This window comes from Myzus persicae, unplaced genomic scaffold (assembly GCF_001856785.1).
Source record: "Myzus persicae strain clone G006 unplaced genomic scaffold, MPER_G0061.0, whole genome shotgun sequence".
In the NCBI taxonomy this organism is placed as follows: domain Eukaryota; kingdom Metazoa; phylum Arthropoda; class Insecta; order Hemiptera; family Aphididae; genus Myzus; species Myzus persicae.
Window position 1 is genome coordinate 512,020 of NW_019101783.1, and position 27,114 is coordinate 539,133.

Here is a 27,114-nt window from a genome sequence, read left to right on the forward strand (position 1 = left end):
AATCGAAATATTGGATACCATACCAAACGTTCACGTCCGAACCACCGATAGGCTATAGATAAGGCAATAACCGGAGTGACTCATAATCGTGTTCATAATATTTTGTACTTTATTCATATTTTGTTCCAGTCACAGATATTCTATATATATATATAGCCCATAGAACAATAATATATGTGGTTCCAGGAGCTGATTATTCGGAAGGGGAAACTCCGAAAACCGCTCTGTATACCACGACCACAGTGTAGTTTAGAGTTCAACCCGGGTCCATGACTTCATCTTATCTTTTATCGGTTGTCCGTTATCACCCCTCGACCCGTTGTTAATCAAGGTTAGGTTTGTTATCCGATAAAAACATGTTTTCAACTTTTGAATTTCGCGTTTGAACTTTTGAAGTGTAAAAACTTTGATTCAGATTTGTGAGTCGAGGATTTCCAACAACAACAATTATACCTTTCACTTTCTTCTGTCAAGATATATCACGTAAGTAATCGTAAGTTAAATCCAGCTGAACTATAATTTTTTTTGATTAATTATCCAGCAGTTTTAATTTATAAATCATAAATGTTGTACACTTCAGCTGCATTATTATATCAAAATTGTCGTTTTTGATTATATTCAAAACAAATTTTACGATTTAATTTTTAGATGTCTGTAGATTCAGATTCTGATCACAGTTTCGGTGACTGGGTGGAAAGTGGACCAAATACTGTAAAATGTCTGTTCTGTGAACTGTTGTATGATGATGTAGCAGAAGCTATTGTTCACTGTGCTAAGGATCATAATTTTGATTTATCATTGGCAAAACGTAAGTATACCATGGATTTTTATTCATATATAAAATGCATCAACTACACAAGAACTCGGATACAAGAAGATGAAAATTTTAATCCTAGTACGCTGTTTGAAGTTGACCCTGAGCCATGGAAAGATGATAAATACTTAACACCAGTTTTAAAAGATGATCCTTGGCTAATGATTGGTAAGCCAAATTTAATTTTAGATAAAATAAAATAATTAAATTAATTGATAGATATATGAAAACACTATAGTTCATAAAGTAAAATTTAGGTTGATCTCTTTTCTATAACTTGTAATAGGACATGGATTTAAATGCTCTAAAAATCAAGAAAAATGAAAACCTTTAGTTTTATTTTGTGTTTCATTATAACACAGGAGAATCAGATGCATTTTAATATTTTAAAATAAGCAACTTTGACAGTTATCAGCGAGTGTTGCTTTATGGAAAAATTTAATCAGTAATGTGTCTTAAAAAATTCTATGACTGAATAGTGAATAGCTAAAAATATTTATTATGATTCAATAGTAATATAATATAGTGCTAATAACTAATAAGTGATTTTTTTTTTTAGTTATTCTAATAAATATTATTTAAACTGTTTTAAAAAATATATTTTTTATCTTTGGTACATTTCAATGCTACCTATATAAACTAGATATATTTTTAATTGTTTTAGTTTTATTTTTCAGATATTGATGATGTAGTTGAAGATGAAAAAGAATCAGAATCTGGTTATACAGTCAATTTTGAAAACAATCAGTTTACCTTGTCTTCTGAACATTTTAGCCATATACAAAATAAAATTCAAACAGTTACAAAACAGGTACAAGAACTGTTCTATTTTTAAAAAAAAATTATTCATTGTGAAATAATGTTAAATTTTAAATTTTCAGTTGGAATTAAAAGAGAAAGAACTTGCTGACGCGTACAGTCAAATGCTTCAAATGAAAGATACACTAACAAAAGTTTTGTCTGCTCGGACTGAAGATTCCATTAACACAGCATCTACTTTAAACTTAGAAGATGATCATGGCTATTTTGGTTCATATTCATCTGTAGACATCCATTACGAAATGCTCAAAGTAAATAATTAGTTACCTATTTAAAGGCTACACCAATAATTAATACGTTCAACGCCTATGTCAACATATAGTTGACATGAGTAAATGGGTGCCCATGGTCTGTGTCCTGTAGTAGACATGCATTAAACCTGTCTTGTATTACAGTCTTATTAAGACGGCTATGGCCTAAGCCATACACATTTGAAATCTTGTGTCAACTATTTTAAGTATTTATGTTGATTGCTGCGGTTGCATAGTAGCCTAATCTACTAATTTTACGCTCAGCCACGAGTGCCTGCATATTGAATTGAAGGTAGCGTCAAACATGTTAAACTTTTCAGAAACTTAATTTGTTCACCAAAATAACTTGAAAACTTGCATAGAAGTTTAAAATGTTTGGACAAACTTCTCCTGAACATTTATAGTGTATGAAAAAATTTGTATCATAACATTTATGTAGAAACCTTAAAATTAATAATTAATATTAAATACTGTATATTAAATGACAAGTGTTGGCTGTTTAATAAATAAATTAATCATTTTTAGGACAAAGTACGAACAGAAAGTTATTGCTCTGCTATATTACTGAACACACCTTCATTTAATGGTAAAACTGTATTAGATTTAGGCACAGGTAGTGGAATACTATCTATGTTTATGGCCAAAGCACAAGCAGCTAAAGTGTTTGCTGTTGATGAAGCTGATATACTATACAACGCTACAGACAATTTTAGGTATGAATCTTTATTAATCTTGTAAAATGGACACTAAATGGAAGACGACATATTTCATTCAATTTTCAGAGAAAACGGATTTGAAGATGTTATTGTCTCAATCAAAGGAAGAATCGAAGATGTCAGTTTACCTGTAGAAAAAGTTGATGCCATTGTTTCTGAATGGATGGGATATTTTTTGTTATTTGAATCAATGTTAGATAGTTTGATATTTGCCCGTGACAAGTACTTAAATAAAAGTGGAATCATGTTGCCAAATGAATGTAACCTATTCATCTGCGGTGTGAGTGATACTGGTAAGAATAAACTATAACTAATTTTAAGTATTTAAAGAGTACTTTTTATTTTATATTATTTGATGATTAAAATTGTTCTTTAATTTACTTGTATTTTTTATTTCTCAAAAAAAATACAGATAGATATGAAGAAATACTGGGATTTTGGTCAGATGTATATGGTTTTCGTATGCCATCTCTAAGAACAGAAACCTTAAATAAAGCCCAAGTTGAAATTGTACCTGTTGACCGAATTGTTACTGACGAATATAAACTTTGTACATTTGATATGTATACATGTGATACAAATTCTACTAATTTTAAAGTAGAATTTAAACTTAATGTTTCAAAAACATGCTCAATGACTAGTATAGTCGGATACTTTGATTCAAGATTTGATAATGACAACACTGTGATTTTATCAACAGCACCAAACTGTCCCCCCACTCATTGGAAACAGACAGTTTTTCTTCTTCCAGATCCAATTGATGTGAATGAAGGTAAATTTTCACTTCTTAATTTGAGATTAGTTCAATATTGTAAACCAATGCATTGATTTGTCGGTTAGGGGTTCATTTATGTTTAATATTTGTTGTACAATTGCTTGCAACTCTTTTCTATTAAAAAATAGGTTGTAGAACAAAAAATTTAAAAAATACTCGACTTAAAATTTAAATCAAACTTAAGTTTGAAAGTTTAATATATGAGCAACTAAAATGTATTTAGTTACTTGTACAAATTAAATGTGTATAGGTTGTAAATAAAATATTTTTCTAGTTCTTTCTATTAATACATTATCATTATAACTAATGTCAAGCTGCATTGGTACTGAACCTTTTAAAACAATAATAGCATTGCAGTTAACTTTAAAAAAAATATATAGACTATAACATACAGTTAATACAATTATAAAATTATTAATTCCCAAGGTAATATGTTTTAATTAAAAATTGTAATTATTTGACTATCCAAGTCCATCATAATTACGATATTAACAATATATTATATAATTGATATTTGATGATTTAAAATACTCTGCCTACTAGTAATGAACATTGCAATTTTTATTTATAGGTGATTTACTTGTTGGAGAATTCCAGTGTTCTAGAAATATAAAACAAGTAAGATCTTTAATTGTCACAATCACCATAAATAGTAAGACCTATACTTATAATGTATCTTGAGGATTTGTAATTTATTTTATTTACATAAATATTATTGATCAAAATTTATGGCATAGTTTTTGTTAAGCCAAAAAGTTTTTAAGTGAATAATATTTAAAAAATATAAACTTTACAATCTAAAACTTATTATTTATTTCTATTTTCTTGGGATATTCTTGTATATTACTTGAAGAATTGACTTTTGCTGTTATCTGTACATGGTTTGTTTGAATTTTCTATGTTCATTCGCAAGAAAACCACTCCTGTTAAAATTTTCAAAAATTGATTGATTTAATTTAATTAAACATGTTTATGCATTTAATTTAAGCTTACGAACAACTTTTAAAATAGTACAGTTAATTGCATATAATACATAGATAGCTTAAAAATACTTCAAATATGATGTTCTGTTACCTGAAGGAATAATTCGAACTTTAATTGGAGTTGCTGGACTATAATTACAAGAAGTTGGACTTTTTTCTTTTCCAAAAAGGTTCTATGAATCATACAGTACAATCAGATTATTAAACTGTTGATAGTTATTTTTAAAAAATGTCAATAGATTAAATTAATAAAAACATATTACAACTCACAATAATTGAATATCCATTAGGATTTTTTAGGCCCAAATCTTCTAATGTTATATTGTACGGATAAGGAGCACCATCAACACGGCGACTTACAAATGCTACAGCATACGAATAGTATCCGTTGTTAAAAGGTTCAACTGGTCTAGTCCAAATATCAATACCCTTGTCCTAATAAAATATATTTATTATTATTCATGTAACTGCTATACCTACTAACTAGTTATGACTAATGGAATATGTTGTAAATTTAATTTAAAATCAAACACACCCTGAACACCCTAGTGCCTTGTATACCAAGTTTGTCTTGATTAACTTCAATAACTTTTTGGTTTTGTAAAATTTCTTTAAAGTGTGGTTGTACTTCTGTTAATTTGTTTGACATTAGCAATGGAGCAGCCAGTATTGCCCAAATGGCCATTTGTGTTTTACTTTGATCATATGTTAATCCAAAGTTACCAATTAAAAGCTAAAAATTAAATATTTTTAAATATATAAAATAAATATTTGTACAAATTTAACTACCATGTCTGGATCATTCCAGTGTCCAGGTCCAGCGTATTTTGCCCAAAATTCTTGTTTTTGTGCAAAATAATCTGCTATTTTGATCATACTTTCCCATGAGTCATCAATATCATCGTAGTTACGCCAAAGATTGCAGTGTTTAGCCATTGATGCGTAGTCAATCTATTGGTAAAATTTATGATTTTAAATTTATAGACAACAATGTAAAATATGTACACATTAAGGTACTTACTAACATTCCCTTTTCTTCTTGATAAGCTGGCCAGCTACAAGAATACACCATTGGTCTTCCAGTGTTATTTAAATGCCTCCCAAATTCAGGATAACCTAAGTGAATATTTATTTAATTTAAAACACATCTTATATTATTTAAATGCTTCTTCACCTCTGTCCATGTGTCTAACATTTGAATAACATCCATCTAGTTTGACATAGTCAACATCCCATTCTGCAAATGTTTTAGCATCCAGCTCTTCATGTCCCAATACTCCAGGATAACCTGCACATGTTTTAGTACCCCAGTCTTCATATAATCCAAACTTAAGACCTTTAGAATGTACCTATTGACAGTAATCATAATTATTAAGAGGATGTCAATGTACTATTTGTTTTGTTTCTGCTGAACTCATTTTGTGTTAATTAGCTTTACTATTGGTAAAATAACCTATTATCAATCTTAAATTTAAGAAAATTATCGGTGTCTAAACGTTGGCTTTTTTACGGTATTTCAATTTGTATACAAGGTATAAAGTAGGCATGTAAAATATTTGAATTTAAAAACGGTCATTATCGCAGAAAAATTGAAATATGGTAAAAACGTCGAAAATGTTCTCAGCTTAGGATATGATAGTTTATAATATTCAAACTTATTAAACTTGAGCGCAGAAGAAATTATACCTAAGAAAATTTACCTATAACATTAATAGCAGTAGTATAATTTGAATCTAGATAAATTCCCACCCGTCAGTCCTTATAGGGATGGCGGAGAAATTTGCCAATTACATGTGTGCATCAATTCTCTGTAATAATACATAATGACATTCATAGTGTCGACAAAATTATGTTAATTTTTTTTTTAATTCCAATAAGATCAAGTTGAGGAATCTTGTATTACATTTTCAAGCTTTTGGTATAGGTATTCAAATTGAACTTTTTGTGAATTTTATATTGAAAACGGATTAAAACTTAATATATTCGTTTTAGATGCTGTATACAATTTTCCATTTATACAACATTTTTAAAGTCAAAATTTGTTTTAAAAGTTTGTAATCCCAACATGTTTTCATGGTCCTTTTAGCGTAATTTCATCGATCAGTAAAATTCAGTGCATTGGAATGAAAGCGGATCTCTTTGGCATGGAAATCAGGCCTATCCGAAACCATTTAAGTGATTTTTTGTAATGTCCTACTACTGGGTGGCAAATATCCTATTTTACGAGTGGTATTTTACAGAATTTTTTTTCCTTATTACTCACATAGTCCGATAACGCTTTAATACCGCTTGGAAATCTTATTTTGTCGGCTTCTAATTTTCCATCTGCCGATCTGTTCTTGGCTAACCAACAGTCGTCCACGATGACATAATTATAACCCAATTCAGAGTAGCCTTCGCTAACCAATAAATCCGCTGCTCTCATGAACAATTGTTCGCTGAAAAGTATGTATAACAATTTTTGATAAAAAAAATGAAAAATACGAGGTAGTAATGCGAGTTTGATCTAAATTGTAAATGGTGTTTTGAATATTCATTACCCAAATTCAAAAATTTTATTAAAAAAATATTCTATACAAACTTTGGCTGTATAAAAATACAGGTTATCATTTAAGAGATTATAAATCATTTTTTATGAAATTGTTACGAAACGACATGTATTTTTCAAAACTGTATTGATATGTATATAACTATTTAAGTTCTAAATTTTCTTTTGAGAAGCACACAAATCGACTCATCAAATTAATTTGACCGCTCAAACGGATTTCACCCCCATTCACCACTCGTAGTTTTGACGAATTTGATACTTACTTGACGCAATCGTCGGGGTACGTTTCGCAATCCGTGATGCATCTGTATCGCTGCCACGCGAGCCATCCCATCGGTGGCGTGAGAGCGAGCCCGTTGTCGAGCCCTTCGATTCCCATTATTGTCACGATTACCAAACAGAAAGTCCATCGTACCGCTGTGGTGACGATCATTCTGGCGGACACCTTTTCACCTTTATCCAGTGGAGACTTTTTATTTTCTTCTAGATTTCGTGTTTATAAGAGAAAACCACTTACCTTAACTTACGTTCTGTGGTCGCCGTCGTCGTCTCGTCTCGACTTGACCCGAAAATAATGTACAACTGTATTGCGCGTCTTACCGAATGTAATAATATACCTATTACTCGACGTCCGGCTCGTTTTGACGACTCACGACGATTGTGAATTATAGTACAATACAATATCGTAATACAACTATTTATTTCGACGAGCAGCTGGTATACACAGTGTTGTGTGTACAATACTTGTTATTATAACACACTACTCCTGTCCCACCGGGTCGGACCGGTTTTTTTCAACACACTGTCACCGGTTAGGCGACACTTATTTTAAATGTTATGTAAAAGTAAAACTCTTACATCTTGCGCGTGGGCATGCATAACAAATCATCTGTAAAATGTTTCGAAATCGTCGTGTAGAAAATCGATACCAAGACAACAGAGGACGAAAACATGTTATGGAGGCTAGAGCCTTGTGAGTTATGGCCATAGCCAGGGTCGCAACTGGGGGACACCTATCATGGCCCTATGAGGGCTACGACCCCTGACTACGATTTGGACATACCCCAAAATATATCCCTTATTGATTTTAGGTATAGGCACCCCTATTTTAGATTATGGCTTACTTTAAGTTGATAGTTTTTTTAGAAGGGCTTTGCCCCTGTAGAATTTCAACCCTAGTTGCACCATAGCCCATTGATAAAAAAAAAACTTAACTTCATTATTATTCGACCAACGTCGAAACTGTAAAAGTGAACGATGCGATGGTCAGCTGAAGCAGCATTACAAATCATGTATATAGTACCTGCATTATAAACTATTTAAATTATTTTTTGTTGTCTTAGGTATTTAAAAATATATGTATATTAGTATTACGTAGTATAACGCTATAACAGGATACCGAGCGAGCGATATTTGAATTTTGTGCTATAACAATTAACGGTCAAACTAAAGTCGCGCTGATAACACCTTGACCGGGACAAATGACAATAGAAGATGAACTTATATTTTTATGTTTAGATATACCTCGCAGCCTCTGCAAAAGATTAGGAAAAAAATGAATATTAATAATACTTACTACACAATTTTTCGTTGTGAGGACTGGCCAACTCCCTTTGCTACATGGCGAATGCTAATTATTGATAAATTTATAAAAATTATTGTCGTTCGTCTCAATTCTCAGACGGTCTGAGCCATACGCCATAGATCTTTCTATCGACTCAGTGATCCCAATTCCTAAATACCATTTTGTACAATATATGCTCAATGGTGATAGTAACTTTTTTTAACCAATTTTATAAAGTCACTTTTTGGCATAAATGTAGTTTAGCCTCCCAGCTACATCTTGGCGAATTCAGCGATTACCTACCGTACTTTGACTTTCTATGTTGTTGTTAATAAACCCCCTACAACATAATTATGATGTTATTTCAAACATTGGTTGGGAAGAAATAGATTCAAAATAATAAGCAATTCAATGGCGGTGTATCCAGGATTTTTTTTTTTTGAGGGGGGGGGGGGGATTGGTTAAATTACAAAAAAAAAATATACTATATTAGTGTTCAAAATAACTATTTAAACATTTCCGGATATACAAATACCTAGTATCACAACATGATTGTTAAATATTTCTTTTTAATAACTAATTAATATTCTACTGATACAACTTAAAATATCTGTATCTATTTGGATCGGTATATGACTTTGCCATACTAAATAGCTGACACGCCTAATATACCCATAAGCCTTATTGCGCTGTTCCTGACTTGGCGATAATACAAAGACGCCTATATATATATATTACGAAGACTGTTATTTATTTTTCTTTATTATATATTGTTATTTGTTTTTAATATTCTTAAGAATTTAGAACTGTACAAAAGTTGTTCAATTTTGAAATACTTATTACTATATTAATTATAATTTACATCAGAGTAGGTAAAACATTATTTTTCTGGTATGTACTTAGTATACTTACTGATAATGACAAATCAAAATATATTTGCATTGCAGGGTTATAAATTACTATAGTCATTTGGCGGCACTATTTTTTAATAGTCAAAACGATAATATTGATATATTGTTATGTGTGTACTATTATTATAACTATTTTTTTTTCATATTTTTCAAATTATACCTTTTTACTGTAGTGTATTATTTTGTAGTTACGTTGATTGTAGAATGACAATATTGCTAAGATATTTAGTAGGTAGTTACTAATTCCATTACAACCTTATTTGAGCGATGAGTATAGTAATTTTATTACATTAATCTCTAAGTAACGAGCAACCTAACTTAATTATTTTTGAAAAGTTACTTGCCCGACGCTAGTGATTGGTATAAGACGTAAGTCATTTAGTTTTATGTACATTTTGTGCATAGGTAAATATATTTTTAATTTTTGTTCATTTAGGTACAACGAAATTAATTTGAACAGCATCATAATATTTTTAATTATCAAACAATTACTATGCATTCTCATATTGACGTTAGACAATATTTTGTAAGTGGTAAATCGTATTGTTGAATGTTAAAAAATTATTTCATGTTCATCATGAATTGACAAACACCATTCAACACTGTCGACCCTTCTATCACAACTACATGATATTATACTGAGGTTTTTGTAAAAATATTTTAGGTAGCATAAAAAATGTCTGTATATTTATTCAATTTACGTGTGTATAATTGTAACTTTTATACACAGCATTGTTATATCGTGTAGGTAGGTACGATAATATAAATATTTATAAATTGTAAGTAAACTTGTATCATGTTTTTATAAAACTGGATTTATTTAAATGTTACGGTTCTGTTGAGTGCATCGTTGTAAATATTATCTTCCTGTAACTTGGCTGTTAGAACATTGCATCGCAGGAACACAACACCTGGTTTAAATAAATTAATAATAATCATAAATAATAAATACTTATTAGTGATTACGCCGATACAAACACGCGTAAAATTATTATTTTCGACTAATGTATACATAACGTTTTACGGTTTATTATTTTACCTGACGGAATAATTCGTACGTGGAGTGTAGTCCTTGGCAAGGCGAAATGTGTGGTTAAGTTTGAGGTCGGTTTATCAAACAAATTCTGTAATGGATGAATAATAAAATTACTAAAAGAAAACAATAACGTTTGAATAAGCCATTAAAACTATGAGGCCCTTATCTGTAAGCGTAATTTGTTGTACTCAAAATAAAGTGGTGGTGTCATAAATTGGTCATGTCTTAGGCCTGTGTCCTATACACGTAATAAGTCTTCTTGTTTTTACTTTTTAGCTATCCAGGTATCTATCTATCATAATGTATGTGTACTAAATAATTATTCTAAAGGTATACTTATTTGCTCATAAAGTGTTAATTATTTTGGAAATATAATTTTAAGTTATTAAGGACAAAAATATTCCTCTTTGGAAGTTCAGAATATGAAAAAAATATGAAAATATATACTGTCGTACAAAAAAGTAGGAAACTTATTAAAAGATGTCCAAAAATATAATTTTTAATAATAAAATGATAAAATAAGTGTTGACGATTTTTAAGAACCACATAGATCTTCACTTTCCATTAAAATGTGTACCTAACATATTTAAATAATAATTATATAATAGATATTATATATAGTATATTGTATATACACACAGCCGGGCGCAGAATGCTAATGTGCGAGTAAAAAAATAACAACATGATTTTAATTAGTTATAATTACCTTAATTGTGTAACCAAAGTGGTACTTCAGTCCTAAATCTTCCAAAGTTATTTTGTACGGAAAGGGAGCGCCATCCTCGCGACGACTCACAAACGCCACAGCGTAAGAATAATTTCCGTGATGAACCGGTTCGATTGGTCGGGTCCAAATTTCAATACTCTTATCCTGAAATACAATAAAAACAAGCGGAAAACGTTAGAAGATTAACAACTGTGTGTTTTAATTTAGATAACAATAATAGTATAATACATGGGTAACTACTTAGGTATTGAGCTTTAAGCACTTCAACCATTGGTGGCGGTTGAAATTTTTTTTTAAAAACACATTTAACAAAATATGTAAATTTTATCAAGATTTAATATAATGTTAGGAGCTTAGCCCCCCTCCCCACTCCCCCCAAAATAAAGAATACAAATAAATTATTTTAAAATTATATTTTAGTAAAATATTGTAGAGTTCAAATGTAATTCTTATTGTTTTTGGAAAAAACTAAATTATTTTATTTCTATTTAAAGTTTATGATAATTGAATATTGCCTATGATAAATATAGTTAATATCATTAGGTGTACTCCTGTATTTGTTTTTACAGAAACGATTTATGCCGGTAAATTGGTACGATTATTATTTATAATTTTACATTATGTATATGCATTGAACTGTCTGAACTCTGAGCTATAATATACAATCAGTATATCAGCGGTTCTTAACCTTTTGTAGAACATGGACCCCCGACGAAATATATTTATAAATCGCGGACCCCCCTACCAATTTTTTGTCGAATCCCTTTTTTTTTACAAAACATATCTAGTTATCATAACCAAAATTATAATAACTATTTTATATTACAAGTTATAGAAGTAGACATATCAAAATATACACATTTATATAAGATTATAATTGTATATGAAACAAAAATAATAATCCAAAAATATTGTAATAATGCACTAATGTCACGTATTAACTTATGTTAGGTGGTAAGGCTGCCGCGGACCACAGGTTAAGATGAACCGTTGCAGTATATTATTTTTGTGAATAACGAAATGAGTAAATGAATATTTTTTAAAATTTGTTTATATCTTAGGTAGTAAGTGAATATATGTGGGTGGCGTGAAGGCAATGCCCCCGCGGGTTACTTTTCCTGTAATATCAGGCGAGGGCTACAGCTCCCCCCCCTTCTCTAACATCTTAGCCCTAGTTTTGCCACTGCTAACAAACACATTGTATCTGCTGCATTGTGTGTACATATGTGCAATATATTTAATATTAATATTTTACAAGTATACTCACCCTAAAAACTCGAGTGCCTTGTATTCCCAGGGCGTCTTGATTGATCTTTATGATTTCTTTGTTCTGTAAGATTTCTTTGAACTCTGGGCGTACACCGGTCAAATTATTGGACATGAGCAGGGGAGCTGCCAACACTGCCCAGAGGGCCATCTGCGATTTGCTTTGGTCGAATGACAGGCCAAAGTTGCCGATCAAGAGCTGTAAAAAAAAAAAAAAACATGCACCTATGGATTATATTGCGCTCGACACCGATGATTTAAAAACTCGTACATAACGATTTCCGACGTATATATAAGTAATTATATGTATATTCTATAAGCTGCATTTTAACGTCGCTTTATTATAGATTATAATCTCATAAATCGTGCACTTGCCATGTCTGGATCGTTCCAGTGTCCGGGTCCCGCGTACTGCGCCCAAAACTCCTGTTTCAACGCGAAGTAATCGGTAATGCTTGTTACACTGCTCCACGAGTCATCAATGTCCCCGTAGTTACGCCACAGATTGCAGTGTTCAGCCATCAAAGCGTAATTAATCTGTACTTGACGGGAATATTATAGTTGAAAGATAAATTTAATCGCACGATGATATTATGGAAAATACGAAAATTATAAAATCAAAATTAAAAACAGAGAAAACTCAAATACACCGGATAGTGCGAGTGATCGGAAGTTCCGATTCGGAACTATCTCCAACAGTGTTTTCGACGAATGCATAGGAGTATAAGACGATATATTCTTCAATAGATGGACTTTAGATTCCTACAGACTGAATACTTATCGAAATTAAACATTGTAGAAAATGATAACTCTGACTTCTGTGAACTATGAGGATAGAGAACATTACGAGGAACGCAATACGGACAATGACACTATGTTCGACGAAGCGAAAATAATACCCTGCAAAGATGGATTGCAGCTGTGAACATATTATTGTCTCTATACAGATAATCAGCTGCAGTTTTATTCACCAACATTGGTTGAGTTTAACTTTAAGAGCCAAATGTCAATGCAAGAAAAATATCTCATGGCTATAAAAAGCTTAACTTTCCGATTCTGAATAGAGGTAGAAAAACTTGTCAGGAATCTTCTATTCAAATGTCTAATAATGTTGAACTATATGAGAAGAAAAACTTTTATGAATTTCTAATTGAAAAATAATTTATGACGTTTGAAAATTATACCATATGTATATATAGAAAATGCCGCAGTACCCACTTGTCAACCTTTTTTTTTTATAATTGTAAGCAATATCTTGAGATCTTAAATAAATCTTTAATGCCCACCTAAGACTCCACACCGAAATGTACCATCTGCGTTGGTTTTTCGATCTGAAGTGTGGTACTGCATTAGAATTTTGAATTAACATTCATTGCATCATATTTTCCAAAATAAACCACTAATAACATAAAAGCATGGAAAAATCTCTCCTAACGACCACTGCATAATATATTACATATTATATGTATATAATACGTACCTAAAAAACAATTTTACCAAAACATTTTGCCCGATACATTAATATACAAAAATCAGCACATACAAGTTAAAAGGATAATACTTATCAAAATAATACATAATACATTTGATGTACATATTATATGCATATCATAATATTATGTGTTATATTATAATATGATTGTAGTATGTAATACTATACGTATAAATATAAAATATTATAGTCATTAATTTCGTCCTCACACCTCGGGACCACAATTCACACTTGGGAGTAACTGATTTGGTTCCTATTTGATCGAATTGGTTCCCGTTTGAAAAAGGTATTTTATTAAGTTGTGCCGAATTGGTTCCCGTTTGTGTTCAGGTCAAATGACTACAATTATCATTTTTAAGCATTCTTTTACAATAGTTAATCATATGTATGTGTAATTGGTACAAAATATAAACGTATCCTTACGCTCCTTAGTATTTACAATAAAATATTAAGATCACGGAAAATTGTTATATTGGCTTTATGTTAAACTTCGAAGTAATAATTCAAGAAAAATTACCAGCAAACAGGAAAGAAATAACCAATACTTGAAAAACTTTATGACAATGACTGAGTACATTAATATAAAATACACTTATACAAATTGAATATTTGAAGGAAGTTTGCTTCAAATTTGCAAATCAACATCTTAAAATTGTATATATTATATTTTATTATTTTTATTTAAAAAAGTGAGTAAGTAATGACTGGCTGATTTCTAAATTAACGATTTTAAATTTTAAAGGGGACCAATTCAGCTTATCTTAATAAAATACTTTTGTCAAACGGGAACCACTTAGGTATGTGGTTGGCCGGGTTCGGGCTCAGGAACAAATTTGGTACTAGCCACACACTTACCCGCATCCCCTTCTCTTCTTGGTATGCCGGCCAGCTGCATGAGTACACCATTGGCCTTCCCGTACTGTTTAAGTGTTTCCCAAATTCGACGTAACCTGTGGAATGTGGACGTGTATATACTAGTTAGTTTGTATAGTTACTACTTACTACGTATATATATAATAACTATATTATATATGTATATATATCTCCGAAAATTTAAAATTATTATCCATGTACAATAATGAAAATAAGAGAGAGGTGGTTGTAATAGAGCGGAAAAATTAATGTTTAACTGTCTGATCGCCTATATGTACAGAAGTTAGAGACGGGTCAGAGTATATTAATAAATTATAGTTTATTGAAAATAGGTCTGATGTTGCAGGATAGGCCAAAAAAGGTCCACGAGAGTGCCTTACAATTGTACTATTTAATATTTTAAAAATATTTCGTTGATTATAATTCGAAAAAGCATAGTACAATAATAGTACATAATATAGTTAACAGATCATCCTCCCCGTCTCCACCATTCCTTAAAATCTCCTTCAAATATTTTTTATCCGTCAAGTCCATTGTTTTCACACTATGTTAGTTAATCGTACGTATAATACTATGTTATACCTAACTCTTAAATATCTCTTTTAATCTGTTAAATTTTATGTTATCAAAATACTGTCATATATTTATAAGTTATGTTACTATTGTATTCTATATTACTATAACTGTTGAGCCATCATATGAATAATAACTAATGGCCTATAGTAGATTAGTAGCCGATGTTACTAAGATCAATAGAAATAAATAAATAAATAAATAGTAGGTTCGTTATTGGTGTGTATCCATTTCCTTGTATTAAACTTGAGCAACAAACTAATATTATAATTTATAGGAGCTACCACCTGTATATTTTGGTATTGACTTATTATAGTAACAGTTTTATAGTTGTGTAATTGTTGTATACATGTAGTTTACACCTAAGGGCTAAGACTTATGTTTTTTGACTGTATAGGTTCTATATATCATTAACTACCTAATAATTCAATATGAAAAAATGTATAATTATAAGTTATGACTTATAACACAATGTATTATTCATGCATGTATGTTCATATTTTTATTTAAATTTTTTTGTTCGCATCTACAAAATATCTTATCGTTATAATACTTGTAAAGTTATAACTTATATAACAGTTACAACTTATAAAGTTATAAGTTTAGAAGCTCGAACCTTTTGCGACTAATTCCAATATAATAGCGGGTAAAACTTTTTCTGCGAAATCATGATATTCTGAATAATTATGTATAATTCTATGTAGGGAATAGAATTCAATGTGTATATAAGTAATTTTACCTCTGTCCATGTCCCTGACGTTCGAATAACATCCGTCTAATTTTACGTAATCGACTTCCCATTCTGCGAATTGTTTGGCGTCCTTCTCTTCGTTGCCCCGCACGCCCGGGTAACCAGCGCAAGTTTTCTCTCCCCAATCTTGATACAAACCGAATTTCAATCCTTTCGAGTGCACCTGTAGCAGATTAATAAGGGAATATTAAACCATGTTACTTTTTTTTTGTGTGCCCAACTACATCAATTCTGTATAAATAATATTAGTGTCCACAGACCAATAATTGTTAAATATTTATCAAATGTGTTTAAATAGATAATATAATATTATATTGTACAGAATATGAATATCGGTATCGCAAACAGCAGGTATCGAGATTCAAAAGAAGTTGAAGACTTTTCTGCCGAGAGATTCTCAGATTCAGTTTACTATTTTATTTAAGACGTCCCCCAACACGTGAATTTGTTGTCTCAATTTCACACGCACACAATATATAACTGGACATGTTAAAATATTGTATTTTTGTATATGCATATATTTCCGTTTTATACTGTATTGAACCTTGCAGTAAGTACCTTAAATTAACGGAAATTGAAAACCGGTTATAAAACTAATGACCAATTTTAAAATGGCTCAATAATTTCAGAAAATATTTTAAAAACCACAACAATACAGGAATTATTTTAGAGTAAATTAATATTAAATTCATGCTACCAATCCTGATATACCTACTAGAATAATTTTAATCTAAAATAATGCAACCATGAATTAGAATAATTCATAGTAGATTATATAGTTAAATATCAAATTTATTTTCTTATGATATTACCCACATAACATTTTTTTTTTTACAGATTATATAAAAAAAAACATTATACGACCATGTGTATAATATCTCGTATAATACAATTTTTTATCACCGTATTAATACAAATTCACATTTGCACATAATCTAACACACTACAATTATTGTACATACTCGGAAATAAAAGTTCATTAAGCGTATATTTAAATTGTATTTGCAATACAGTCTTCAGTCGTTTTTGTCATTAAACCGTTAGAGTACCTGTATAGCGTACCTATAATATCAATTTAAAGCCCAAAACGTTATCGGTGAATTTAGTATTTACTTCGATATTTTGATTTCCTCTTATAAACATATATTTTTTTAAATTGTGGTATCAAAGTATTGAGAAAAAAAACTTAAAAACCGACAAGAGATCACGGCATGTATAATATTATATACAATATAATACATGCTATAGCAGTGTTCAAGTTTGATAATAATGAATAGGTAAATATCCTCTTATGTAGATAGTATATACTGGACATTGGCACAAAAAACAACAAAAAAATGTATTTTGAAAATGTTCAACTTAAATTCAATATGATGTACTAAGAACCTTCGTAGCTATTTATTTTATATTTATGACACCCATAACGATGATGACGAATCCATGCGTTATGTGTTACGTCCTAAGATTAGGGTTGCCATTTTGTTTTTGGTTTATTTTTCAATGATATTAAAATCATGACTATATTCAATGTGTTGTGTGCGAGTATAATGTAGTTGCATTATAATTTATAATATGATAACATCATGAATTTATTAATTATTTAAGCTTACGTAGTCGGCCAGTGCTTTGATACCGCTCGGGAATCTCGTTTTGTCGGCTTCCAATTTCCCGTCAGCCGATCTATTCTTGGCCAACCAACAGTCGTCCACGATTAAATATTGGTATCCCGCGTCTGCGTAGCCTTCGCTGACCAACAAATCAGCCGCGTTCATGAACAGCTTTTCACTAGATATACGTATACGCAATATTGTAATTTACTATTGAATACAGAACACGAAAAATGAAGTACCTCATCACTAGTATTATACGAACCTCGTCTCAATAGATATTAGATTTTATAATACAAAATAAACAATACTTAATTTATTAGATAAAGGCTTCAAAGAAAGTGTTCACATTAGCCTAAATACGGGCTATAATACCTTTAAAATAGTATCACCTAGGTTAGGTTATTTTAGGGAGGTTGTTTTGAAACAATATTGTGATTCGTAAATTGGTATTCGAGGGTATACTTATATACGCCGTCTTTTTTTTTTATGTGCTAAAGCCCGGAAGCTATGGCCGTTAGCTGTTTGTAGGGGGAAACGGTTGATTTGGAAACACGTATTTGTATGTGTGGCTTAAAACAAGAGTGGTCACCCATCCTATCCGAGTGCTAACAATGTCGGAGCGTACGACCGCGCCTCGCCAAGCCACAATACTATATTTTGTATATATAACAATACAATAGGTAATTGTATTATTATATTATATTTTTATGTTAGGTATACACCGGTATATACCAGACACGCGGATGAAAAAACGTCGGTCGCTTAGAATAAACGCGTTAAGGTAATGAATTTTCCCGTTCGTAAATTTTGAAAATACACTGCGCTGGAAGGGTTACGATCACTCGCACGGGCAGTATCGCAATGTAAGGTGCGCGCAGTATTCGCTATTCGAGCAAAATAGTGGGTAAAAAAATCGAGTTTTTTACATTCGTCGCGGGCAGTGCCGCAGTACACACATATTATTATTATTCACGATGTTCACATACCTGACACATTCGTCTGGATACGTTTCGCAGTCCGTGATGCATCTGTATCTCTGCCACGCGAGCCATCCCATCGGCGGCGTCAAAGCCAACCCGTTGTCGAGGCCGGTGACCCCGTGAAGCAGGACGGCAAGTGCCGCGACCGTCGCCGCAATCGAATTCGGCATCGTGTCCGGAGTCTGTACAATAATATAATGAACATGCCATATACGTCTTATGCTTGACTTTAAAACATATTATTCTGTAAAACACTATATATTTTCCCGATTTTAACGAATTCCGTTTCCACGGCAGATTATGATCCCGGAATTCCATTTTTAAAAGTTGAATTATTTCCGGGATTTTATCTCCCTGCAGTATAATAGTCCCAGTAACGGTATAGGGCACACCGTTCTGCATAAAATAGGAGGTACCTAACTACCTAATGCCTACTTACCTATTAGTATTAAGATATGATATTAACGTTTAAAAACTTTGAAATTGTTTCGTGCGTTATGTGAATTTTCGTTTGTGACTTCAAACAACGTATGAGCAATACTGCAATAGCCAATAAGTATTGTACATTATTACATTAATAATCTATTAATATGATAATTCATTTCATTAATATAAAAAAATAGTTATATAATTATAATGGATTTATTCCGTATAGACAATGATACACGAAACACGACACACCTACGGCGCCAAAACTTAAAAATTGAGATTGGGAAAACTTGACTGACGATTAACCTATACCTAAACTATGTATATATGTATGTGTCGAACTCAATTTACACACAATACCTACAATGTATAAAATAATAATTATATCAATTTTCGATTTACATTATTCAGATAAGCGTTAACCATAACAAAAATAACACTTATAAGTTCTTAGTTTACTGGCATAATCTTCAGGTACATATCCAGAGCTTCGCCGAGGGGGGGAGGCAAATGCGGCAAGTGGGGAGCCAATGAAAGTTAGCACGGCACTGTACTGGCATAACTGCATTACGTCCACACCTATGCATTTTAATATGTATAAACTATTAAGTATAACACGGGATAAACTATTTTAATATGTCATACAATTATACTATATCTCAGTCTCTCTGCATCATGTTATATAGACAAATAGTTATTAATTATTATACAAATATAATATCGTTAATATGGATGATCGATCACTATTATACTGGTGCCTGGAACAATAACAATAAGGCGTCCCAAGATATTCTCATTTTCAATACCTATAATGTTTTTAGGTTATTTGTGTGTGTATTTATGTAAACTAATAAAATAATTTTGTACTCTTAGGTAAATAGTAAATACACTGTTATATTATATGTGTACCACATTACCAATAATACCTTTCACAATCCATTACCCCCTAACCCGCTACCCACTCGTACCATAATATTCGAAAACTCAACATCAATTAGTAAAAACCTATCTTTCCAAAAACAAACACTAAATAAAATCCGGTCTTCTCTTCCCCATTGACTGTGGTCACCAAGCATCAATACCCAACCGACTAAATTCTACAAATACAATACAGATGAAGCACTAAAAATGATCTCATCTTCAAATCTGAAAAGTTGTAACATCATCATCAGTGACTCTTCGAGCGCCCTCTTCTTGTCAATCTCAAACCCGTACCCCAAAAATGAGCTTGTTCAGCAGATATAAAATCTTACGAAGCCACCATCAAGTCTCCTCTCTCTCTACAAAAATGAATCATCTAACTTCATCCGAAACCTTCAACATCATACAACACAAAATAATGGAAGAATGGTACAAATGCTGGTCAAATCTAACACTCTCCAATAGATTTAGAAAACTGTAAGTTAAGAACCAACCTCTAGCATTAAGATAAAAGAGGAAGTAATCATTACCCGAGCCAAAATAGGCCACTCACATTACGTTCACCTCATCACAAAAGAACCAGCACCGATATGACGTGATACGAGTACATGCAATGAGACACTAACAATGGATCACATTGTTAAAAATGGCAACAAATACACCAAAGGCTGCAAGATAATGAACAACCCTTTCACATCACTTCACCGAGCACTCAAGGAAGAGAACACGACTGCAATCATCACATTTTTCCTTGCTATAAACTTAAGCCACAAATTATAATTCTCTAAGACATGTCAATATTTGTACATACCTACTATTTTTAGATTTAATGTACATTAGTTTATATATTTTCTTCTTTAATACCTAGTTAATACTTTATACAGGCCATAAAGCCTTTGTTGTCGAAGCCTTAATAAATTATGTAAGAAAAAAAAATATGTGGGTTATTTTTTCTTTTTAAATCATGATTTACCTATAGGTTTCTCTACGTGATTTTAATTTATTGTCAAATATTATATTTTTTCATATCATTAAGAATGTGAGTACTAATCTCATACAATAAGGTAATGATTAATTATTACTACATTTTTAATGTGTTAAATAAATATAAAAAATAATTGAAATTTATTATGAACGAAAATTATCATTACTACACGTCCATCGTATGTAAAAATAAAATTTTTTTCCCTTCGACGATGCGCGAAGCGGAAATCGGACGGCTCGTTTTTATTTTCATTTGGAGAATGGCGAATTCGCGCTCCAGTATATATTATCAATTTTAGTGATTGTACATCAATATCTGGACTCTTATAACTATCTCTACAACCTGAGTGAATAAAAATAATTCCTTCGTGGAAATTCGTTAAAACCATCGGCACATCATAACAGAGTCGGATGGTGACTACAGTTGTATATATTATATTATAGGTAGTTATATTATTTTAGTACCTACTGAAAAGTGAAAAATTTACATCAACGCCGATATCAATGCCTCGGTTATCTACGTAGGATTTTACCTACATTCGTACTTCCTACTTACATTAATTATTTATAAACTTACATAGGTAACTATTTAAACAAATTAAATATTTAAAAAAACTTACGTTTAGTACCTACTCCAGGTGATCACCTTCTTAGGTAGGGAGTAAACTTTGTAATGTGTCAAGCTAAAAAATACAGAAAAATATATTGTCTTATAAGCTATAGCTGCTATAATCTGCACGCTGTATATACTATACAGTGTATAGTATAGCATAACTGTACCTATAACAACACTCAGAGATAATTAATATGCATATTAGACAACTACACGGAATCATAACAAAATCCAATTTTAAACCCTTGTAGGCAGTTAAGTTTTTGTCATCCAATTTCAAGGATTACCACCTATTATGAAGACAGATATAAAAAAAGCATTACAATTGTAATTAATTAAAATTACATTAAATTTATAACAAAAAAAAATGTATACCAGGTTGCTGACAGTAATACACCGTTTTTCTAATATAAATTAATTTGTAAGTATACTTAGTAGAATAGCATACTTATACAATTATTACATTATTTAAGTACCTGCTAATTGCCGTTGTAGAAATAGTCTATTATATACCCAAATTAAAATAATTTAATTTCTATTTACTATAATATAATATAGGTAGTAGTTAGTAGTTACCTATAGTATAGTATAGTTGTACTTCGCCTAAATAATATTATGTTAAAAAAATATATGGGTACTCACAAAAACTATAATATTAAAACATTTATAGGTGGGTAAGTAGACGGTTACCTACTCTTGAAGTGAACTCGGCGATACAAGAGTTGAACCTTTCCGATGCGTTGGTTTTTATAATAATAAAACTTCAACTGGTTTTGTTGATAAATTTGAATAATCTTGCCATGTCCCGTGGCTTTAAAAACAAAACCCGTTGCGTGAAATTTCATTACAACAACAACATCGTTGACAATTTAACAATATTCGCTTAATGAAAATATAAAAAGTAATTAGCATTTCTATTCAAAATCACGTTGTTATTATATTATTACTTAAATAATTTTGCTTATAGCTTCAATAATATACGACTTGCCTACATAGGTACCTAAACATGGCTATATACCATGTAATATTATTTGAGCTTTGAAGTGTAGATACGCTGTATATCGTGTGCCTAAATATTTTCTTAAAACCTAATTTTAGTATTGTTATTAGGCATATTAAACGGTATGTGGTTATAATAATATAATAAATAGGTAGGTACTATTAATAATTTTTTTGTATGGAACCTAATTAAAATAGTACTCAATAATAATATGCGCAACATAAAGAGATCTACAGTAATATTGAATAATGAACACGCTTTTATAAAGTACCTAGTGAGTAGGAAGGTATATACTTTCCTCCAAGTGGAACAAGCAGTATCTCCAATAATTTAATTGTTGGACAAATGAGTTTTTCGATTTTTTTCCACTATTAAATCGTTATTTTTGCCCACTTTTTTTTATATTAATAATTAGACAGAGGCATCCTTAATTTTTTGAAAATTTTTTTTGTACTTAGCTAATTATTTTTGTTATTTTTTTCATTTTTAAGGAGATACCGAATTTTTATCTAGTATTATTGTGTATTAAAAGAAAAATAAACTTAAACAATTTGGGTAGGTATATCCGCGAAGAAACTTTTTATTGTAAAATTTACACATTGATGTGAATTCAAATTTAATATAAATGGTGTACCACAAAATTGTATTCACAGACTTAGATAAAATACTTTTAATACGTTTTGGAAAAAGTATTTTAACAGTTTTCTGAATAGGTACACAAACAGTATTCCCAATATTTTATAAACATGCATATAAAAAATTATGTTTACTGATAAGTGATAGTAATACAAATATTAGTAGAACGATAAACACATAATGGTTGAAGTTAGTACGGACGTACCTACCTATCCGACAAATCTCAATAAATGCTTTTGACCAAAACATTTGGTGCATAACGTTTGTGACTGTCGTGTCACGACCATTCATTGTTTGAAGATAAAGACGTGTACATACGAAAAAATCCGTTTTAGATAAGATTACTAGGTAAATATCCAGTATTTACATTGAGTAATTATTTTACTAGTCAAATAAGCAATATTTCCACTGTGCATAGGTGATAGGTAGATACTGCTTTATTCTCTAGGACATAATATATACAGGTACCTAAATTAAGAAAATAATATTCACGATTTCGGTTGAAACCTTTATTAGGGGTTTTAAAAAATAAAAATAATTATAACACCAGTTTTTATTTTTTTCTACCTACTTGAAAATTAAATAAACATCAAAGAAGAAATATTGTAATTATAAATAAGTAGGTACCAACCTGCTTAATAAACGTGTATATAGGTACCTACACAAACATCGGACTCCGTTTTTCAGAGATGCCTATCTTATAAATACATTTGAATTACAAGCTGTAGATATACCTGTAAAAAATAAAGCATGTGGTTGGTATGTTAAAATACATGTTTATATTTTTTTCCAAAACAGGTTTTTATTCTTTAAAATTAACTGTATTTAAGATTCGAGGAGAACAAATCTGTAGACAAGTGTACCTTTCAGTCTTACAATATTTCGTGTTTTTTACCTGTATCGGGCTGTATGTGACACTATGTAGACATAGAGTTATAGGGTAATGCATAGGATTGGAATAGAAATATAGAATAGTGGTTTTAAAACGATTCACGGATATTGCATACAGCTACTTGTTCAACAGTTTAAGATATTTTACAATAGTTGACTGTCTTTGATTGATTCGCCTACGTATAATGTACCTAGTCCTAGGTGGTAGACAGCGGTGGATTGGACTCACGGGATACCGGGAAAAATCCCGGTGGACCGACCCTCGCAGCCATCTTAATTGAGCTTATGTTCATAATCTATATCCAATGGATATTACTGTCCATTGTTCATTATTACATTGATTGTCTGCGGATTTTTGTTAAAAGTTGTAAGTTAAAACTTATTAGGTAGATATAACATTAGTACAGCTAATGGCCTCAGTTGCCGAAGCTTAAATCAAAAAAAAAAAATAAATTAATATGAATTATTGAGCTATCATAGTTTACACTAGAAGCAGTAGAAGCTAATAAAACAAAAAACATTAATACAGTGGATTCCGCTTATAATGTGGCCACCGGTTAATATGGGCATCCGCTTATTGTGGGCAAACATGTCTGGTCCCAATAAAAATGTATATTAACGATGTTAAATGAAACCGCGTAATATGGACACTCGATTCGGTTTGTGTGGGCAGTTTTATTTTATCATAGCGTTAGAATATACATTTATGTATTTAAAAAGGACTAGTTTAATCGGGTTTCGCCGTATCTATGGGATTTTTTTTCACCCTCAGCAACAAGGCCATCGGGTAAGATACATTTTTTTTTTACAAATAAGTGTGACATAATAATATAAAAAATTATTATTAAAGTTTCAATTTTAATTTTTAAAGTTGTGTCGTTCAGAAGGTTAAATGAGTTTGTTCAATCCTGTCACCTGGAGGAACACGAATATGTTAGGTGATGGCAGGACTGGTCCAAGTATGTCATATAAGTCACCGGATAAATGTTGCGTTTCCTTGCATCGAGGTATTCAAAACATTTCGTGAGGACACTCGGGACATTTGGTAACCATGAGTTATTCTGGTGTGACCTATTCTTAGTCTGTTGGTGATGAATATCTATGAGATTGTGTTATAAGTTATAACCTTCTACATTCAAAGATTAATTTTATTTAGTATATTATATGTATTTAGTTTTATTTGTATACCTAGTAATTATTTAACATTTTTTCAATAACATATATGATAATACAAATAAAAACTTTTTTTACTATAATTTTTTTTCAAAACTAATTTCGGTTTTTATGGGCAACCGCTTAATGTGGGCAAACAGGGCTGGTCCCAACGTGTCCACTGTCCACATTAAGCGAAATCCACTGTATAGTATAAATAGTAAACACATAGGTATCCGATTAAAATTGAAATATTCACTATTTCGTTTTAAATGTTAAATAATATCCTACTATTAGGTATCTATAAATAATTGCTGACATTGATATGTTGTAAGTTTGTAAGACGGAAACAACAACTGTGAGTGTACAGCGTCCTCTTCTCGTCTTAATTTTAAAGATATATTTTATGACATTGTTAAGAAAATAAATGACAAAAAAATGTTAATACCTACATTAAGTCTTACATATTTTACTTTGATAACAATCAAGTAAATACGAGTAGGTATATCGCACATTACAATATTATTATTTATTAAATAGTTTCCCTTTAGGCTTTAACAGTAAATACACTTCAAAATCATTTTAATTAAAAATATTAAATAAAGAATAGATAGACTTATGTTAATTTTGTAACAAAACAAAAAAACTTTTAGTTATTTGGTTTGATTATCAATAATAGTACACATATACACAAAAATAAAAATATATGCAATGTGTACCTACATTATTTACAATATTTATTAGGCCAGAGAAATTATTTCATACAATTCAATTTTAAAAATATAAACACTTATCGAATTAAAATAAGTGGAATAAAGTAGCAACTTTATTGTTTGCTGGTACAGTGGTACCTATCATACAAGTATACAACTGAGTGAAGCAAAGAATGTGTTTTGATTTTTTTATGGCCACAATTTCCAGCAATAAAAGGATTGACAAGTTACTTTAGATTGATGCAACCCCTATCTATTTATTGAAAATTAAGTCTATAGTTGGTATCTATATTGAAAACACAAATTTTAGATTTATTTCATAGTATTCTCATTTGAACAATTTTGATATTAATACACAACCTTCTATTCATTCAAATACATAAGTAGGTAGGGTAAGTAATAACTAATAAGTAATAACACATTAACACACAAACATTAAGAGGAAAATAAATAATTGTTAGGTACAAGAAAATTGGTGTTTAAAACAAAATAAGCAATACAATTTACTGATCAATAATTTAATTTGTAACTATACTCTGTTCAAGATAAGAACAGACCTCAGAGGTAAGTTTTCTTCGGCGGCAGTTAGACACATAGTTAGACACTTCCCCAGTCCCTTACCAAATCGACATGCAAGACCAGTGCTTTGGAACAAAGCCACGACCATGTGCAGAAGCCAGTTGTTGAGATCTGTTATTATTTTGAGCAGAGTAAAATCAAAAATATAACTGACAACAATACATAGAAATTAATATTTAAATTAAAACTAAAAGAAAAAATAAATAAACAATTAAAATTAACTACCAAATAGTTGAATTTATCACAAGTGTGTGACAAAATATGGCAAGAATAGTTTTACATTGTTTTACTGAAGTAAAATATTTGCTAAACTAAAAATTAATACAATATTTTACACATTCATATATTTTCAAAGAACGAATGTATTAAAATAACATTAATTTTAGAATTTTAACTTATTACAAACTTATAAATAACAATGTAAAATTGAAGATTAATACAAAATCATTGAATAAATAATAAGTACATGTTACCATTAAATAAAATTAATACACTATAGAGTATAGA

At 30.6% G+C, this 27,114-nt stretch overlaps 3 protein-coding genes across 11 annotated transcripts; 1 reads left to right on the forward strand and 2 right to left on the reverse strand.

Annotated features, from left to right (window-relative positions):
* Positions 1-320: 320 nt before the first annotated feature.
* LOC111030404 (protein arginine N-methyltransferase 3-like) lies at positions 321-4,182 on the forward strand. Of its 2 annotated transcripts, XM_022309871.1 has the most exons (8): positions 321-483; positions 649-982; positions 1,492-1,625; positions 1,696-1,884; positions 2,410-2,597; positions 2,667-2,893; positions 3,013-3,372; positions 3,947-4,056. In XM_022309871.1, the coding sequence occupies exons 2-8, from the start codon at positions 649-651 to the stop codon at positions 4,054-4,056; spliced, it is 1,542 nt and encodes a 513-aa protein (XP_022165563.1). In that variant the 5' UTR covers positions 321-483. The 2 variants fall into 2 exon arrangements, with proteins under 2 accessions (XP_022165563.1, XP_022165564.1); XM_022309872.1 differs by lacking the exon at positions 321-483 and having other exon boundaries at positions 3,947-4,182.
* Positions 4,172-7,640, reverse strand: LOC111030407 (alpha-N-acetylgalactosaminidase-like). 4 transcript variants are annotated; one of them, XM_022309875.1, is made up of 10 exons: positions 7,434-7,640; positions 7,170-7,359; positions 6,622-6,796; positions 5,533-5,707; positions 5,380-5,474; positions 5,148-5,309; positions 4,894-5,091; positions 4,629-4,793; positions 4,450-4,531; positions 4,172-4,298 (listed from the first exon to the last, which is right to left on the reverse strand). In XM_022309875.1, exons 2-10 carry the CDS (start codon positions 7,337-7,339, stop codon positions 4,219-4,221), a joined length of 1,302 nt encoding a protein of 433 aa, XP_022165567.1. In that variant the 5' UTR covers positions 7,340-7,359; positions 7,434-7,640; the 3' UTR covers positions 4,172-4,218. The 4 variants fall into 4 exon arrangements, with proteins under 4 accessions (XP_022165567.1, XP_022165568.1, XP_022165566.1 ...); XM_022309876.1 differs by having other exon boundaries at positions 7,170-7,351; positions 7,424-7,640; XM_022309874.1 differs by having other exon boundaries at positions 7,170-7,375; positions 7,424-7,640.
* A 2,406-nt stretch (positions 7,641-10,046) lies between these two features.
* On the reverse strand, positions 10,047-22,386 carry LOC111030385 (alpha-N-acetylgalactosaminidase-like). 5 transcript variants are annotated; one of them, XM_022309840.1, is made up of 11 exons: positions 22,279-22,386; positions 21,644-21,706; positions 18,696-18,871; positions 17,710-17,884; positions 16,088-16,262; positions 14,758-14,852; positions 12,786-12,947; positions 12,412-12,609; positions 11,124-11,288; positions 10,421-10,505; positions 10,047-10,292 (listed from the first exon to the last, which is right to left on the reverse strand). In XM_022309840.1, exons 3-11 carry the CDS (start codon positions 18,857-18,859, stop codon positions 10,198-10,200), a joined length of 1,314 nt encoding a protein of 437 aa, XP_022165532.1. In that variant the 5' UTR covers positions 18,860-18,871; positions 21,644-21,706; positions 22,279-22,386; the 3' UTR covers positions 10,047-10,197. The 5 variants fall into 5 exon arrangements, with proteins under 5 accessions (XP_022165532.1, XP_022165534.1, XP_022165531.1 ...); XM_022309842.1 differs by lacking the exon at positions 22,279-22,386 and adding an exon at positions 22,213-22,246; XM_022309839.1 differs by lacking the exons at positions 21,644-21,706; positions 22,279-22,386 and adding an exon at positions 19,578-19,598.
* Positions 22,387-27,114: the final 4,728 nt, after the last annotated feature.

Coding starts and splice junctions, on each gene's coding strand:
- LOC111030404 (XM_022309871.1), top strand. CDS start 649: ATGTCTGTAGATTCAGATTCTGATCACAGTTTCGGTGACTGGGTGGAA. Junction 983..1,491: donor TGATCCTTGGCTAATGATTG/GTAAGCCAAATT, acceptor TTTATTTTTCAG/ATATTGATGATGTAGTTGAA. Junction 2,894..3,012: donor CTGCGGTGTGAGTGATACTG/GTAAGAATAAAC, acceptor AAAAAAATACAG/ATAGATATGAAGAAATACTG.
- LOC111030407 (XM_022309875.1), bottom strand. CDS start 7,339: ATGATCGTCACCACAGCGGTACGATGGACTTTCTGTTTGGTAATCGTG. Junction 5,708..6,621: donor TTAAAGCGTTATCGGACTAT/GTGAGTAATAAG, acceptor TACTGTCAATAG/GTACATTCTAAAGGTCTTAA. Junction 5,092..5,147: donor ACTGGAATGATCCAGACATG/GTAGTTAAATTT, acceptor TTTAATTTTTAG/CTTTTAATTGGTAACTTTGG.
- LOC111030385 (XM_022309838.1), bottom strand. CDS start 19,544: ATGGTTAACGCTTATCTGAATAAT. Junction 12,948..14,757: donor AAGAAGAGAAGGGGATGCGG/GTAAGTGTGTGG, acceptor CGTCAAGTACAG/ATTAATTACGCTTTGATGGC. Junction 11,289..12,411: donor AAGGCACTCGAGTTTTTAGG/GTGAGTATACTT, acceptor ATTGTATTTCAG/GATAAGAGTATTGAAATTTG.